Source organism: Crassostrea angulata, chromosome 10 (genome assembly GCF_025612915.1).
Source record: "Crassostrea angulata isolate pt1a10 chromosome 10, ASM2561291v2, whole genome shotgun sequence".
NCBI lineage: Eukaryota > Metazoa > Mollusca > Bivalvia > Ostreida > Ostreidae > Magallana > Magallana angulata.
Window position 1 is genome coordinate 8670766 of NC_069120.1, and position 19464 is coordinate 8690229.

The 19464-nt window shown below is 33.6% G+C and overlaps 2 protein-coding genes across 2 annotated transcripts; both read left to right on the plus strand.

The window, feature by feature from the left end:
- The first annotated feature begins 782 nt into the window (after window positions 1–782).
- On the plus strand, window positions 783–4008 carry LOC128166260 (uncharacterized). The gene is made up of 2 exons (XM_052831307.1): window positions 783–986; window positions 2145–4008. The coding sequence occupies exons 1-2, from the start codon at window positions 984–986 to the stop codon at window positions 3489–3491; spliced, it is 1350 nt and encodes a 449-aa protein (XP_052687267.1). The 5' UTR covers window positions 783–983; the 3' UTR covers window positions 3492–4008.
- A 2357-nt stretch (window positions 4009–6365) lies between these two features.
- Window positions 6366–16554, plus strand: LOC128168106 (uncharacterized). The gene is made up of 5 exons (XM_052834211.1): window positions 6366–6659; window positions 10929–11079; window positions 11305–11603; window positions 12349–12521; window positions 15887–16554. Exons 1-5 carry the CDS (start codon window positions 6594–6596, stop codon window positions 16047–16049), a joined length of 852 nt encoding a protein of 283 aa, XP_052690171.1. The 5' UTR covers window positions 6366–6593; the 3' UTR covers window positions 16050–16554.
- The last annotated feature ends 2910 nt before the right edge of the window (window positions 16555–19464 follow it).

Genomic DNA, 19464 nt, shown 5'->3' on the forward strand with positions numbered 1-19464 from the left:
ATAATCATATAGAATCTGTCAGCTATATCAATGATATCATCAGAGACACCAGTAGCATGGTGTTTTTTTTATTTCTCTGATATCATTTTGGCGTGTAAATTGATACCATTTATAACAATCATCTTTTTATTTAATTTTAAACATTATCAAATAAAAAATCAGAATGGAGCAATTTTGCTAAGCTTTGATCTACATGTAACTCAATTTATGAAATTTATTTTATAGTTACATTTTTTATCTCGCTCTTTGTTTATCTGCTGTTGGCACTCATGAGTAAGATGAAAGGCCTAATTTTAATTAGGATGCCCGTTTCTGATTTATTATAGGCTAATATAAAGCTTGTTTTCCCACCTGATTGCAAATCATGTACGTATATACTTACAGCCAACAAACAAACAACCTGATTACCCCCCCCCCCCCCACCCCCACCCCCCCCCCCCCCAATTAAAGAAAAAAAAAACAACAAAAGTAGATCATATGAAAGTCATTCATGCCAATTTCAGTTTAATTTTTTGTTTGTTCTGATTTCTTTTTTTTTTTTTTTTTTTTTTGGGGGGGGGGGGGGGGTGGGGGTATTACATAGGTGTAATAATTAATCATAATGAAAAGTCATAAAATAATAAAAGTATAACATATTATGTGCATCGTTTTCCTTCGTTATCGAGATATCTCTGGAAATCTCTACACGTCTTTGATGAATATTTATCATATGACGCGAGGCACTATTCTCGTAAACAAAACATACACGAGTTGTGCTGGCATCACCCCATCAGCACCCCTTTCGAGTGCCAGATCAGTAAACATATACACGTACTTGTGCACAGACCCCCACATCACGACTGTGTGTTGATGCAGCTGGAGCCAGAGAGAGCGCTATGGTGAATGGCTGTTAATCTGTAGACGCAGAAAATCTTAGTGAAGTAGAATAGCGACGTAGAATAGTGTAAAAGAAAGTTGGAATATTAGTTTAATGAAGAAACGGAATGGTAAGTCCATCATTTGGAAATTTCAAACCATAAAATATTTCCAGACAGTTCTCATTGTTATCTTTGTAAACACCAGACGCTTGTCGGAACGTAATTAGATTATAAGGATATACGTTTACATAGCAATGGCAGCAGACTTTGTGGTCGCTTCCTTCTTACATTTTTTATATATAAAGCGCAATGTTATTATGATCAACATGTTTCGATTCATAAAGTAATCTGCGTGTATTTTTTTCTTGATATACCGTCACGGGCGTACTGAAGATTCATACCATTAGGTCACAATTGTTTTTTGACTGCATATACTAGTATGCAGTGTATATCTTCAAAAGTTTTTAACAACTCACATTCAGTCATGTAATAAAATGTGATAACTTTACCCTACAATAATTCAAAATATTCGTTTTGTTTTTCATAGTTACATCCCTTTTGCTAATGTTTGCATGTCAACACAACAAGTGCAAATTGTTTAGGAACAAATTGTTGTATTTTTGTTTTGTTATTTTCGTTCCATTAAAAATAACCACGCGTCTACCGTTGTTAGTCATTCACTCTTTCTACCTCGTAGCAGAGAAGAGTTTGGTGAATTTAACTATGTATGACGTGGAATATTAATCTTGTAAATTTTGAATTCAGTTTGAGGATAATTGCATGCACCAAATTTAACAAGCATTTCTTTTTTTTTTAAAAATGACAATGAACATTATTCTCAATAAACTGTGTTTATAGTGTAAAGAAAATATATACAAATTACATTGTCAAGAAGGATAAGTATATTAACCAAGAGAGCTATATAACTCTCTCAATAATTGTATTTATAAATTTACAAATCTTGGTAAGTTGAATTTTGTTTAATACATTTAATAATTTCTTAAATTTTAAAACAATTGGATTTATTATATAATATTTTAGTTAATATATGTTTCTAGCATCTGTTATACAAATATCAGAACAGTTAAACAAATAGTGGAATTCATCCCTAATTTCATTACAAGTACATAATTTACAAATTCTATCCTCTCTTGAAATATTAAATCATCTTTCTGTCTCATTAAACATCCATTTGTTGACAAGGCTGCTTAGTAGATGATGCACAATTTCAAAAAAAAATACTTACTGGTGACGTCATGGACTAAAATGACCTACCCTCTCTTCCAGAGTGACGTTATGTTTGACGACATAGAAAGCAGCTGGGAGGATTTACCAGACATCCTTTTGGAGGACATCTTTGTTTTGTTGGAGCCTCGGCATAGACACGAGGCTTCGCAGGTCTGCATCCGCTGGTACGAGACGTTTTATGCCCCAAGAGTCTGGGAACATTTCACACTCAAAGGAAACTTCCTGAAGAAAAGAAGGTACTACGCTCACAAAGGGTACCAACGAGAAACGTGTCCCAGGAAGACTCAAATCTGTCTCCACCAAGTGGGATACCTCTTCAAAAAAATTACTATCACGCCGATTCACGACTTTCAGCATGTGTACGAGTTTATTCGCATTCTTCGCGCATATTTGGGGTACTTTGATGAATTTCCAATGCCACTACTGCGTACTTTTCATTTTACTTTCACGTGCGAGACGCGCGGCATTACGGGTGTAATTCTTCACGGAACAGGCGGGAAGATGATGGAGGAATTGCGGCATCTTCTTCGAAACATGAAATTGTTGAAAGATTTGAAACTTAACAACCTTATGTTAGATGATGCTGAGGTGGAAGGGTTGTTTGAAGCAATCGCTTACAATTGTAGCGACACATTGGAGACCATGGAAATTCTTAATTTTACAAAGGATCCGTACCCTATTCTGGACATTACGCTGTTCAACAACATTCACACACTCAGAACAAGTCCGCAACACCTTGACGATGAGGTCATTATTATTCTTGCGTCATCAAGTGTCTCCAATCTTCACATCATTCAAGGACGCTACACATGTAATACCGATTCCGTGTCAGATGACGCGTGGCGTCTTGTCAAACAAATGGCGCCATATTTTCGCGTCACTTTGGAAGTTCGAGGGCACACAAAGACACCTTTGATTCTTCAACCTCACGCGCCAGTAAACCGCATCGTTTACGATTCGCCAAATTTGAAATTTCCCCACGAGACTGCCGTTTGGATAGTACATTATTACCACGACACTCTTGAATACTTCGCACAAAAGCGACTTCCGCGCACGCACGGTCCTCGCACTTTCCACGACCGCGGCGATGCTGCGTTTCTGATGTTAGCCAGAAGTTGTCCAAAACTACATACACTTATCATCAGCGAGAGAATATCCACAGCAACGGCCATTTTGATCGCAAAGAGTAAACCATCACTTGAAAAGTTTATTGTTCGTCAAAATGGACTGCTTAAAAGATGCGACGGTCCGAAATCGGACAACAGTTTCAGTAATGCGGAAACAAAAAGGATCTCGCGGTCTTATGAAACAACCAGTGAGGAAATTTCTAAAACCTTTGGCAAAAGATGGGTTCCTATGTCAGACAAGAATTTTAAGAAGTTGTGAATCTGGGAAATGCTGCATGTTGCTTCAATCTGTAGAAAAATGTAGCGTATTTTTTACTTTTGTACAACGTTGTTATAGTATGTTGAGCATGGTCAATATTGTTGTACAATTATTCGTACACAGTGCAAAATACCCCTTTAATCATTGTTCAGCATGCTCTATATTTTTGATAAGCCGTTTCCTGAACGTGTTGGTAAGTGTGACTTTTTATTACGCATTCCTGTATGTGATGTTATTTAGGTTATATGATTATATTAAACGTCAATAAAAAATGTTGATAACACCGAACTATTTACTGAAAATCTACATTAGACATATTCATGAATTTTGCATGATATTTTAATTGTGTGAATTTAACCAACATCTTGTGATTACATGGCTGAATTCTCGTTCATTGAGTAATTAATTCCTGTTTTTTATGAAAATCAATGCGACGATAAAATCGACTAACTGTCGCGCTGGATATTTCCAGTTAAAATCTATCTAAACAGGACAAAATATAGGATTGCTTAAACTGTTTTGACTTAACTCAATGATCAATCGTAAGATATTTTACGATATCACCAACTTTCTGTGAATAATGCTTATATATTTTGTTCTTTACATGGAAACATGCGGACGTGATTTGTATATTTGAATTGTGCGATTCCCACAATTGTTATTCTTGTATGAAACACGTGCATAGAAAACATGTGACTTTTCGAACTAACACCAATATATTTTTTATATTCAGCATATTTCGCATTACTGTATTTAGTTTCAAGAATCAGTTTTCTTTATTCGGCGTTCCATAGATATTTGTTCATTAAGAACAAATTCTGTAAAAAAAAAAATAATAAAAATTAAAACCACTGGAAAATACAAAACCCTTAATGCGTAAAACTCAGTAAAATGATTATCAAATGACAAAAATAATTTTGAAAACATTTAGACAAAAGTACTATATGTAGGTAACAAATTATATTGATAAATTTTATTAAGGTGATCAATTAATTTTAAAAATCTTTATCGGGTTCATAAATGCAGTTAAGGAAATCATGAAATAGAGTGAAACAACATAAGTTTGGTAATCTTGTGACACTGACCAAGAATCGGTTAAAATTTACGCATATAAGCCTTTCTCTGATTGGCTGAACGATAGATAGTTCAGTTTATTTTCACTCAACACCATATAATGGTACAAGAGGTACATAAGAAGAACAAACATATTTACATATATACAATATAGGTGTAAAGTTCAAGAAAGTAAGTGGGGTGAACGAACAATATGATTAATTTTTGAAATAAAGAAACACAGTTTTCTTAATGTGATATAATCGACTGAAGACATGATTTCATAAAGCTTTTTAGTGTTAGGAGAAGAACAGTAATGTCATGTTGTGAATTTTGAATTTACCGGGTGGCAGTAAATACAAAATTCACAACATGACAACTAGTTGTCATGTTGTGAATTTTGTATTTACTGCCACCCGGTAAATTCAAAATTCACAACATGACAGTAATATGTATCTAAAAACTGACTTCGTAATTTACTTAATGCCTTGCATTCTAATATAACATGAAATTCATCACCAATTTTGTTACAATTACACAAATTACAATAACGTTTACTTCTTTCAACAATACCCCACCTTCCTATTTCAACCGGAAGATGGTGATTTGTAGTTCTAAACTTAACTAATATTTTTCTTAATTTACTAGTAGGTGTATGTATACGCTACTTTAGTTTCCGTACCTGGGGTTTTTACAAAGAGTTCATGTTCTAGGACACCAGCACTCGCAAGGTGCGTGTGTGTAAGGCATTAGTTACACGAGGCAATTGTACTTTTTTACGAATTTTTTAAATTTTAATGAAGTATCGTCCCCTTAGCTAAAAACTTTACAGATAGTGACACAGGTAATTACAAATACTGTCAGTAATTTTAATTTAATAACATAATCAAGCAAGAGAGACCTCATAAAGTATTGTTTAGTGTAATTAAAAAGGTTATTAACAATTAAATTGGCAATGCTATGTGATAAATATATGTTTATGTTCTTTAGAGAATAACATACACGTGACAACAATAGTCCTTAAAGTTGGGTTTAATATTGTACTGCATTAAATTGAAAAGCCATTACTCATGTAATATAACTTCTAAGGCAAGGATATTAAATTTAAGGAGACCGACGTTAGTTTTCATTGCGCATGTTTTTGCGCATTCTAAAAAAAATATAGTATTATGTATACATTCTATGATTTTTTTCCGATATCATGAATAAAATTTGAGCACAATAAACAAAATACAGATTTTGAAAAAATGATTTTTTGAGGAAAATTTTATTTTTAAACGCAAAAAAACCCAGATCGGCCTCCTTAAGGTTTAAAATAACACCCCCCCCCCCAATTTCTTGATATTATGCGTTTTTATTTATATCATCAAGATGTTGACCACAGTAGTTAGTAATGTTCATTTTACATGTAAATTAATTTTTTTTTTATTTATATTTTAAAACCATTACTTTACATGATTAAATTAAAATCTTTTTGTTATTTTTTCAATTTCGCGCTCGATTAAATTTGAATATCCAATAGTTTTTCAGTACTGAGAGGATAGGAGCTTTTGTAGAACCATTATCAAATAATGACGCATATTGATTTCGTCATCATGAAAGGCGCAACCTTGATTGAGCTAACGAAGTCAGCGGTCCGTGGTCTTCAAAACGCTTTAAAACAATAGATCAACTTCAAAACGAAAGAAACGAACAGAAAACTTTCATTGACACCGAACAAACAATAATATACTGTACTTTTTTTTAAATAGCGCTTTTCTTTTTCTTTAATGCTTTACCTCGCAACATTTCAACAGATGCCTATCCAACATGTCTACAAAAGTATCGATCCTATTCAGCCTCGTTACCTTTAGATCGATGAATCGATTTTCACCTGTCACATGTTGTAACGGTCTTATGATAGGCTCCGAACGGAGTTTAATGTTTTATCTGGAAACCAATATTCATCCAGTCTGCGAATGCAGCGGATGGCTTAGCATGCTTGGGACAATATCGACGTTGTGACAAAAGAAAACGATCACTGTTGAACATTGAAAACATATTCAGAAGATGGAGGAACTACTGAAAAATGAAACGGTCAAGAAAAAAATTAAGACTCTTTCCGTTGAAATACGGGTAAGTCACAATGAATTTTTTTAAGTTTGAAATCGATTTTTCTGCAATTTAACGGGCGGGAAGAGTGTTTCCTTTCACGCCATTTTAAGCATGGCGGAAAACATTTAGTACAAATTTAATGGGTCCAAAACTTTGTATGGCTGTTGCTTGATTATAGAAGAGGTGTTTTTTGAATGATAATTGAATGGCATAGAACATAGGTGTTAGCCCATTAAGGTTCTTTAAGTAAACTCGAGATTAATGTACTTCTTGGTTCCGATAATAATATGATCGATGTGTTAATCGCCAGAATCTACACTGTGATCCCCATAACGATATCAATAATTTAATTTTAGTGATGATTAAAATGGGGTGTAGGATTGTGATTGGTGGTAATTAATGATAATCATAATGCATAAGAATGAGTAGCAATGCGTGTTTGGCTTAAAAAGAGTAAATGGATAAACTTACTATGTATTCATCATATAATAAACAAAACGCACACAGTAAAACTTTGTACACTGAGATAATTTCTAGAATATGTTAATATTCTTTCTCTCTTAATCAGTTTTTGTGAACACAATAGTATTTTTTTTTCTCAGCTACAACAATTCGATTTTTAAGTTTGTTGGTGTAATTTGTTATTTAATTAAAGATTTCTTAGATTCTTTAACAAGTTCCTTCGATTAAATAAGGGGATCTATGGATCTAATTCTAGAAAGATTTGGTTCTATGTTCATAAATAAACCTTTCTTTTCATCTTTTCTATTTTGAAAATGAAAAATCGAATAATATTTTATTTCGATATTACGCCCCAATTGTATAATGCCTGTTATCCATTCAGATATGTTATCAATAAATACTCTAATAAAATATGTACAACTTGCTTTTTAAAACAAGTTTGGGTTGAACTTGTTTTATGATTAAACACGAAAGTTATATATAATCTTGCCATTAAATCCCTTGCATAAAATACAAATAAAGGAAGGCGGAAAAACGAAAAACATGTACATATGACGTGTAATCAAAACATGGACTCGTTCCCTAGCACTGCTTGGCAATGCTTGTATCAAAGTTGAAATTAAACTGTTATAAAACTTTATGCGCATTTTCTTTTTCAAAAATATCTTGTTTTTCGTTTACTGTTATATATTTATTATGTGTGATCGTTAATTATTGATTATCAATGTAAGTCATTTCTTAAATGATATTTCAACGTCAAATTCTATTTGTATTAGTTAACTGAAGAGTTGGTATTGTCCATATATCAAAAGCACCGAACAATACTTAGATATCGCCAAACAAAACATACAGCGGGATGTTTGAATAACGAATGAGTGTACTTTAGTTTTTACGTTTCCTTTTTCATGCATTTGCAGATACATCAATGAACTCTTAATATAGATGTTGTTGCAATACAATGGTGCGAACGATTTTTACCATCAAATAGATTTGATCATTAAAACTTATTTGAAAATGTTAACTAGAATTTCCAGGACGTCGAAAAATACCAACACGTAATTACCCGAAACAACCAACGGAGTGTGACAACTTGTCTAATATATGTTTAAGTGTATCGAGAAAAGTTCATGAATTTATATGGAAAGAAAGCTCAGTTCCGTCTGTGCATAAACCAGAACATCCAACGGTATATTTTCTTTATGGCCATTCATCTATATGATTGGGTTACTGATAAGGCGTAGATAAAAAGCTGGGTTGATAGAACAATTTTAACAAGACCTTGGACTGTAAATTTTGTATTTACTGCCACCCGGTAAATTCCAAATTTACAACATGACAGTAGGATGTAACTATCTTTTTCTTACGTCAAAACAATTGAAAAATGACACTGGTTTCAAAAGAAATATACAAAGATTGCGTAGTCTTAGCTCAAATGCCAGACAAATCTTGTTGATTATAATGAGCTATGGCCGAGTGGCCAGCAATGAAATAGACAGAGCTACGTCCCATTGCTGTTTGACACAACTACCCAAAGTCCAAGCTCCTGTTAAAATGGTTCTAAGCATACAATGGACGAAAAACCATTTTTAAGATATTAGAAAACGTATGCAACGAGGAGATGAATTAAAAAAAAAAATTAATGCTGTATTGTTTCAAACTTCTGAGGACATTTACAAGAGAAACAAGATATAAAAGAGCATTAATGATCCGACTTTTACAGCTGATGTGTGCAAATAAAACATCTTGTCGCTAAGAGTTAAAACACCGTTAAAATTCAGTTATTCTGCTCATTTTAATTTTTTAACCCATGTTTAATAAATAGCATAAATGGTTGTGTTGCCTTTGGAATCTTCATTAGATCATTACGATACCACTAAGTGACCATGCATTAATTTTCTATTCGCTAAATTGGATGTCTTTTCTTCTTTAAGTAACAAGCTCTGTCCGACTTCTCAAGAACCTTGGGCTAGGACGTTTATTGTAGACGTTCGTCGAATGGAATCTGTAGAATAACGCTCCATCAATATCGACCTTACATATGCCAATATGACATTAAGTAGAATTAGTTCCTGCAGTCAGGGAGGACACAGCCCCCATCGATCCAAACCTATTAACACCACAGTCCACGTGTTTGTGTTTCTATTGTCTGGACACAGCAATGTCGATCAAAACTTTTCCTTTTCGATTTTTTATTAATTGCACAGAGCGTATGTGACCCTTGTTTTTGATGCTGCGTTGCTGCTCACAAAGGCGTTTAAATATTCACTTGCACTGGGTGATACATCAAAAGAAGACTACATTTATGTCCATCGTTCGATTTATATCGATTTTTATGCTCAATAAGAACAAAAGTCATATTATGAATTTCGTCCATTGTATTTCATTAACAAGTCAATGTAAAATGATAACAGTTATTCAATTTTCCATGTTCAAATATTCATAAGGCAAAAGCATCTCTTATTAATACCTGACTTCTAGAAAAAGGTGACATTGAAAGATTTGTCGAAAATTAATCTAAAGGAATATATATTTAAGTCATGTAGAATACTCAAAAAATAAAAATATCCATGTATTGCAAAATAAATTACAAGGGTTTTAGAGAACTTAGATACAGTGAGAAAGACATATAAAATTTCATGTCATAGAAATGCAAGTCTCACATGCAAATAAAATATGTTTAGTGATAATAAGTCAGGATACAAATAAAAATAAACGAGTAAGTAAAAAGCCTCAGGGTTTTTTAAAATTCTTATTCAAGTGTGAATTTTTGGAATACTTGTCCCCTTCTAAAACAAGTTCGACTTATCTTCAAAAATGACAATATCGACCTATGCACATAACTTATAATACATTTTAAAATAAGAAGTTAAGGGTATTACCAGTCTTAAGTTTGCGTGTTTGCGAAAATGACCTCCCGTGATTAAACACAATCACCGGTCTACTTGTGATCTTGAGATTGAAATGTACATGTACTTCGTGGCAAGCAGCGAGAATCTGTTAATCAATCTACAAGCTTTACAAATCTACGGAGGCAATTTACAGGATAAACTTCTATTATACCTTTTTACCATTTGTTTCCCAGTAGGCACCAAACAACAGATCGTGAATAGGTGTGCTATAAAATATAAAAACATTTTATCGATTAAAAGTTTGTACAGAGAAGATTCTAATTACAAACATAAATAGATGCAATAAACGAGAGAGAGAGAGAGAGAGAGAGAGAGAGAGAGAGAGAGAGAGAGAGAGAATGAGAGATAGAAACGTAAACATCTGTTTGTAAAAACCACAGAGTTAAATTGGATAGGATTGAATTAATCGAAACGCAATGGTGAGATAGCTTTTAGCTTAGGTAGGCATCGCTGAGTTAGTTTCCGGAAGGGATAGAGGATGATTTACTATGCTACAGTCAGCTTATTTCAAGCAACTAGTATCAGATGACCTGTTAGTTTCAGTATCTCTTGTTGCGATACAACAATATACGCGCTAAAAATGGGATATAAGTTGTAAGCATAATATATACAATACACAAATAAACTCGGGACATAAATATTTAGTGATATCGCGAACGCCGATTGTAATGATCAAAAGATAAGAAATGGAACAAATCGATTTCTATTTCTAAAATATTACTTTTGTATTTCACAATATCACAGATCAAAAGCTTTATGGAAAATATACACGAGTCGAACATTTACAAAATGTTGATATACTTGTACAAGTATATATCAGTTAGATTTGTTGCTTTAAAAGGAAGACATATGACCTAGTCTTCAATTAGATTATGTCCAGGATATGAACCATCATAACACAACATTATTTTTATTACAGAAAGCTTTCATCGAGTCTTTACTGGACCTGTTCGAGCAGGAGACAGAGGATATGATAGACGCTATAGAGGAAAGCAGGATGGAGCTGCGAGGGACCATGCTCGATTTCGAGGACGAGACTGAGCAATTACGAGCAGAGTCACGAATGCTGGGTACGCCAATGCCTCTTCATCTGTCTCTGCAATTACAGATTTCCGGCATGCGATTGTTGTGATGCGATTACAACAATTAACTTTTGTTCTTGAATTGCAATTCATTCAAAAATGAAATATGCTCCAAGTTGAATTCAAATAACATTTTAAGTAATTGACATTTTTTGCTGTCATGCATAATCATTGATTATTTTTATGTATGTATTGTTACTTTTGTTCTTTTAGAACAACAACGATTGGACTACGAGAAGAATGCCGTCGACAGATATCTGGAGAAGAAAGGTCGTAAGGGACAGGGTTCCCGGGCATCTTCTCGAGTTTCGATCGTCAACGAGAGAGATGACGCAAGGAGTCGCGCAGCCGTCGTTGACTACATCCGGAAAAAGAAAGACAGAAGCGGAAGTTCTCTCAGCGTTCACAGTAACCCGAACGTTAGGTCCCCAAGCAGCAATGACCGGCCGGTCAGTGTCATCAGCTCACGGAGCTTACCGACCCCCGTCATGTCCCAGAAAACCATCGAAGAGGTATTGGATAATAAATTGTTACAGAATTTTAGTCAATGAGCCATGGCTTTTAATTATAAGTTATCCCATGTTTTCGTTTCCATCACTTATTTGTACTAGTATTCATAAATACATGTACATGTACCTTTAGTGCCAAAACAACACGTGCATACACACTAGAATGAAAAAATCCGAAAAGTTTTGTTTTAATTAATTTTTTTATTATTTTTATTAAATTTTTGTTTTGTTTTGAAAATGCTCTCCTCCATTGGATCGATATCTCTCTTAAATACAGGGATAAAAAAACTTTTTAGGGAATTTTTATTGTACGCGATATGATAGTACTCGGATGATAATCCTTAAAATATGCGAACTCTTCAAAACTTAAAAATAAATGAAAGATATAAATTTTTTCCATTATAAATCACCATAAGAAATTTGTTTTCAATCTTGTCAATTTCTCCGTCCAAAACAAGAAAACGGTGTCAAATTGGAAATCTTGGTCTTTTTTCTTTATTTCAATTTTAAGTGTTTTTATTGATGTGTAACGTAATGTATACTCAATAAGGAAATTGACAAAAAGTGATGGATACGGTAACTTGAGACCAACTAGAAGTAACATTGCATAATCAATACACCAGTCATTTATACAAGCGGACCATGGGTCCAGAGAGGCAGTAACATGAAACAATCAAAACTCAAGCTAACCACAAAGATCAATAAACGGTTGAAAAATATTTGGTAATAATAAAAATGAACGTTTTAGGAAACGGATCTAATCATGAAGAATATGACACACGCGGACAACCAGATGGCGTACCAGAGACATCGCCACGCCGAGATGCTGGAGAAGCGAAGACAGGAGAGAGCGGTGAAGAAGAAGTCGACCGAGGAGAAGGCCCTGGAGCTGCTAGAGAAGGCGCTACAAGTGGACAAACAGTACGTGTCGATTACTTCATGATAATGTCACAATGATGTCAGCGTGCGTTTTCCCGCGTATTGTTAATTAGACCAATTTTTGGAAAACATATTTGTTCCGTACTGAAAATATACGGCAAATTTCACTTTCAAAAAGCGAATTTAAGGGCCAATTGATTTTTTTTAATGAAATTCAAGGATCTTGTTTTAAAGATTTGAAGGAACAAATTTACTCATCTTATAATTATCTTCAAATCATGAAATTTATCCAGATTTGGTGTAGCAATCACTTGACTATAGCCGTAAAACCTTATATTTGTGCCTATCATTAATGAATCTAAAATGGAATCAATAGAATTAATGGGGGTTAAATTTCAAGAATTTGTTATAACCCTTTCGCTATGATGTAATTAGTAATTATATCATATAGGTAAACTTTCAAAATTAACCCGTAGTATTTGACCAACTATGGAAAATGGCCCCACAAAAAAATAAATCCATAGTGTACGATGATTTTCAATCTTCTCGCTTAATTAAGGTGGTATGGGTCGCATCCATGTTGTGACGTACTCTTTATCAAAATAAACAATAAAATCAAATGTAATTTTATAGTTTATTCAGAACTTTCACCTTATAGCGCACCTAGTGGATTAGAGGGTTCACTACGAATATGTAACTCATGAGTTCGAATCCCAGTGGGGATTTCAAATTTTTTTACCTTCCAAAAATTTTCAAAACGTATTTTTAGATGTAAATATTGTAAAATTTGAAAATTCTAAACCAGTGAAAGTATTTTAATTATAATGTCATTCAAACCACATTAATATCGACGTCCTAAAGAACCTTAAATTATACCTCCCACACTCCTGAAAATAGCCATGTATCGACAAAACTAAACCAAACTTCTATAGCCTAGCCTGCTTCTATTTCCACCCCCATCGAAGCTATTAGTGACTACAACAGATTAATTTAGAAAACTCAAAAAGGGAGATTTTATTTTTCAAGAGAAACACAAGATATCAGAAATACATCTGTAAAAATATCTTCAGCAAAGCACCAGTTTACTAACAAAATCGTATGTACAGAAGAAAAATTATTTTTTTAAATGACGCTTTATGGAATTTGACCTCGTTGCGATCCGATACAAACTTGATGTACATCATGTTAATATAAGTAATTCTTAAAATGGTATCGATTGACATATTGGAAGAGAGATTGTCGGGAACAGAATCAACCTAGATCATTTTATTACAATTATCATACTAAAGTATATGAGTGCAAGTGATTTGTGTGGATAAACTATTGTATGTGATCTCCTATAATCTAAGATTTTAAGACACGGAAATCAGATCGTATGATATTTCAAGACCCAACTTGCAATCGACTTTACATTACAGTGTTGCGTTGTACATGCACTATGACCAAAGAGTGGTCAGCCGAAGTCTTAGAAATATTGTCCGGCATACAGTATAAGATGGGAAGAAAACTTGATACATTGTATATCAAATTCCTGATATTATTCAGAACATTTATGCAAATATACAAGTATACTTTGACCATTATGAAAAGTCAGCAACCTGACAAGATTAAGAGCTAAAGCTAGTTTGGCGATATTAATGGTGATGTGTTTTATCGAGTTTAGCTTCCTGTTTTTTGCTATTATCTAATGAATTATTGAACACATTGTCCGAAAAATTCGAGGTAACATAGAAGATTTTATCACTTTTTATGCAGTTTCAACATCCGACTAACTGGTAATTTGAATTCAAAGTGATAGTTAATAAACTACCGGTATGACGCTAGTGTAATATGAACATTAAAGATATATGAAGATGCTTTCGTGCATCAGCTACCGATTATATCATCATTATTGCTTAGTTCTATGGAAATCAATGATAAAACCTATGTAAGTTGATAGCGAACAATTCGATATTGACTTTCAGCGTAATCATAAATAATAAATCATAAAGTTTCAAACTCAAACAAGTAATCAATTTAAAGTAAAATAATTAGTACATAAGTCAGCTTTTATTCTCGTCTAAATAGCAATTAGATCAATTAGGTGTTGTTTGATCATTACACACTTTTAGTGTCACTCTGAAAGATGGAATGGAAATATTCGAGTGTAGGTGCAGAAATGCAGCCATAGTCCACAACATTGTGCTGTTAGAATATTTTGAAACTTGATCGATTAAATGATTTAATTAAAGCTAACACTGGAACCTGGGTTTGTGCCATTCTATAATATAGGTTCACGAATATAAACATGTCCAGTTTTTAGCAAGTCTTTCAAACTCGAACGGTCTCACCAAAAGTGTTTCATTACCAGCGTATTTCAGTCGCCATTATTCAGCGTATTTCAGTCGCCATTATTGATTTGAATTTCCTTGTTTTACTGTTTCACGTCCCGTCGATTTTTACCCTCAATGATCTCTGTAAGGTGTTCATAGCCCTTCACCATACACTGTTCAGACTCCTACGTTGCCATCGGTACCATGACATGGGAATTCGGGTTTTTAAAAAAGCTATTGAAGGAATAAGGAATCATTCTTTGGGTATTATGAGGTGATCAAATGCGGTCGGGAGTCATCAAATCAAATAAGGTATGATAGGTTTGATCATGCCATCGTAATTGATTACCTCATATTATTAAAAGAATGATTTCTTGGAATCATTTTAACAAGGGATTGGACTTTGGTTTAGTTGCGTTAAACAGTAATGTGATGTAGGTCTGTCTTTTCATTGCTGGCCACTCAGATATGGCTCTTTGAAATCAACAAGATCTGTCTGGCTTTTGAGCTAAGACTACGTAATCGATGCAAATTACACTTGAAACCGGCGTCATTTTTAACTTCTTTTGATGCAAGAAATAGAATGTTACAAGCTGGAGGTCTTGTTAAAATGGTTCTATTATCACATCGTAAATCTCTTTGAGTTTTTCAACAGAACCGTTTTAACAAGAGCTTGGACTTTGGGCAGTACGTGACTAATTCCGATTATAGATGAGACGAGGTCTACTCATTGTATCTGTTCAGTCAGTGGCAAATATATATGAATACATTGAATGCAGACACTCGTCCGACTTCATTCAGGGATGTACGTTTCGTTAAAACAGCGCCAATTTCATACAACTTCCGGTTTTAACCGTCTTTGAAAATTAATGAGCGAGCTACTCTTGGATAAAAAAAGAATAAAGGGAGTCAATATTGAAAGCCTGTTTTGATGAGCAATCTAGAAAGTAACATCCCACCGAAAGTCCAAGCTCTTGTTAGAACGGTTCTAATGTAATGTTAGGGTAATGTAAGTTGGCAATGTGAAATTTTAGTCTTTAACCTTGATAAATCAGCTATATTGAAAAACCTTAAATTACACTGTATATTTTTCAGACTGGCAGCCAAGAAAGAAATGCAAAACAGAAAGCTTCAGGAGCGGCTGGACGAAATGAAGAAGAAGAAAGAACGCGACATGGCCGCTTCACGCGCTATGTCCAGAGTAGAGGACGACTTTGGGCACACAAACGAGGCTTTTGAGGACCTCGAAAGGTACTGACACCAAATCAAAACATACCGGTCAAGTGTTCAGTCCGGCAATTCTCAGCGAATTCTACGGTCTCAGTATATCCCGTTTTGCAGTTCATTCGTATTTCTTTCTGGGGAGTGATACTGTGTTTTTAAAACATATCGAAGAAGTCACGATAATGGAGGAATTCTCGAAAGTAGTTCTTCAATAATGCGGGTTTTTATTTTCTTGTACTTCACTTTGGTCATTGTAGAAACAACACTAATAATAATTCGAGGCAAGTACATGTGTACTTGAGAAGTGATAATAGAGAAATTTATTAATAACTAGTACTTAATTGTTGATTGTATTCGTTATTGTTGAGAGAGAAAGAGAGAGGGAGATATATAGAAAATAGACAGAGTGTGTGTTAACCAGTTTACTATTCCATAGATTACAAATTAATTCATTCACGGCAATATTTTGATGTCATTCTCATTGCATTTTGTTTGTTAAATTGGTAGTCAAAATATTGTAATAAACAATACAAAATTTCTTCTTTTGTCCTTACCTTATCTTGTGTGTGTATTTGCGAGGTTAATCAATCAATCCATCATTGTTCTGATTTTAATTACTCCATTATAGCTTTCATATAAATTACTTATCAATTATTTAAAGTGGTCATATACACATGATATAGAGATGAGAAGTGAATTTATTGCATAAAGGGTAATTCAGGTCTAGGAAGGCTAAATGGGTAACAAGTGACTAGCTCACAGACCATTATCGCTATCTGCTTACCAAATTACATGGTCCCATTTTGCGTATACTTGTATTTTGGTTTTTAATGATTTAAAATTTACGACAAGTTCGATTGTGAGCGGACTATTCGCATGATACCAGCAAAACTTTTCATTTTTAATATTGACGTAATTTCTAAGAAATATGTAAAGATTTGTTTATTTTAAACGCACCATAAAAAAATATACAGCTTAATTATTTTGATAAGATATGCTTCACGGAGCATGTCGTTTTTTAATTGTTTAATATTTTGTACGTATTTTTCCTGATTAAGGAAATGTACACTTTATTAAAAAGCGCATAAAAATAAACGATATTTCGTAAGTGATTACAATGAGTAAAGGATGTCATTTTGTGAAAGTTTCAATTTAATTGAAGAATTTCTGACCGTTTTATTGCCGAATATGGACGACCAACGCTAGAAAAATGAGTCAAACACGTTAACGTAGCACCTTGTCGTCATTAAATTTTGTGTGCACGCAAAAAATCTCCGATGGAGACCAAAAGGTTCTTATATGCTGCTATTTTTATAGGAAAAAGGTTTACGATTCGAATCACAATTGGCATTTTGGAGGTTTAAAAATGGAAATACTGATATCTTGAACACTCGCAGCACCCCAACTCCCCAAACAGCCCGGATCTTACACCTATGGATTTCGCTTTTAATTATATTTCCTTATCTAAAGTCGAAACTGCGTGGACAGAGATTTTCGGACCTAAATGATCTACGATTTGGCACAAAAGACATTATACAAAAATTTGACAAATAATGGTGTAAACGTGAATTTTATAAATTTAATGGCATGAAAAGTGTGTGAACTAAAAGATGTTTACATTTTTAAAAGAGTGAGGTTTAAATTGCCTTTCAGTAGTTTGACGTCACCTGACGTCGTGGAAATATGAAATGGTGCTTCGTAAATCCCATTCGTGCAAAATGAAAATCGCTGCATCTTTTGAAAAAAACTTCTAAATCATACGATTTTTTGCATACTTATTTTCAAATGGTAGTCATTTAATAAAAAATACGCCATACTACAAAGTACATAGCAATTTTGCCGAAAATCACGTTGTCCGCGAACTTTTCTAACAATCCTCGTATATTTGAGTAAGGTTCTTACCTTTTTTCGATCGAAATAACAGTTCTTTTTGCTGTTTCATGACGACAGAACATTTGCTTGAACAAGGTTTGATGATTCGCAAAAGATTTTTTGACAACCAATCAACACCCCAATATATCAAACACACTAAACAGACAAACAAAAATTTGACAATGGATCATCATCCATTTAACTTAATTAAACAGACAAACTAGAGCATTGCGAGTTATACTTTCTCCTTGCAAAGAACACATTGTCACTGATCAGATTTATCTTTCCTTTCAAAGAAACTGGGCGCACAAGATTGTATGTTTGCAGGAACCATCGACACGAATCAATTGGGATTTAAATATCTATAACCTTGAATGCTCTGTACAGGTTTGAACGAAAATAAATTTATTGATTTCTCAAACTATATTGCGTTGAAAGTTGAATTACAAGTCTATTCTGCCTATTGAATAAACCTCACAAGCTTTCTAAAAAGGGCAATAAGGTGTAAACCGATACATATTTATATTGGAAATGTCAATGCATATACATGTATATACGAGTATATATATATATTTAATTCAGTTATATTGTCTATCATAATAAACAAGTAATAAGAACAGAAAAGGGTTTCCTAGGGCAGAAATAAAAAATGACTGATTAAAATATACCGGTATTCTATAATTCGACATAATGTTATATCAACCTACATTTAAAAACAAAGAAAAAAAGTTTTAAAAAAGATTCACCACCAGGATTTGAACTAAAAATACTGCATGGTTGTATTCAAAATCTAGACCGAACCAGTGAGCAATGCGAGAGTTTAAAGTAAAATGTATGTGGTATAAAGTATAGAGTTGGAAACAACATTGTCATTTCTCTGGACTTTTTTATCCTCCAAAACATATTTTGAAAAATTATGATTAACCAACTCTGGGTCATCTCTCCATCTTTTCCGACATTTTTAATGTTGAAATAAGTCATCTTTACACGTTTCAAATTTGTGGAGAGAAGGCCCAGAGACAACAAAATCATTTAAAAACAGCTGTCAATAAGTAGGATATTGCATCAATTACGTCGTGTTGCAATATTTAGACCCATATTATGATAAAACCTTTTGCATTTCAAACATCTTTCTACCCATTCTACTACGTCCATCAGAAACCAAATAACGGTTTTAATTCGAAAAATGTGCAAACTTAATCGATGAAATGTGCACTCCTCTAGTACTCCCAGATTCCTGCCGAATCTACATCTTAAGCACCCGATGTCTTTAAAATAAGTGCGAGATTACCAATTTTACTTAGAAGGGCATGGTCACGATTTCTGTCAAAAATTATTTCTCTGATTTTAATGTTTACAATGCTTCAGTAAGGCATTTTGAATAGGCAACAATAAAGCGAGTTACAGGGCTTACAATTCTTTGTTATGTAAACAAAGCTTTTGTTTACATTTTTAGTGTTGAAGTAAAAATCCAAGTTTAGACAAAAATGTGATTGTCTAAAACATTAGGAGCTGTTTATTTATACTTAAAATGAATAAGAAGATAGACAAATAAGCTCCAAAAGGACCTTTTTACT

Excerpts from the sequence above, each read along its gene's own strand:
- LOC128168106 (XM_052834211.1), top strand. The coding sequence starts at position 6,594 with ATGGAGGAACTACTGAAAAATGAAACGGTCAAGAAAAAAATTAAGACT. Across the intron at positions 11,604-12,348 it reads CCCAGAAAACCATCGAAGAG|GAAACGGATCTAATCATGAA; the intron begins GTATTGGATAAT and ends TGAACGTTTTAG. Across the intron at positions 12,522-15,886 it reads GCGCTACAAGTGGACAAACA|ACTGGCAGCCAAGAAAGAAA; the intron begins GTACGTGTCGAT and ends TATATTTTTCAG.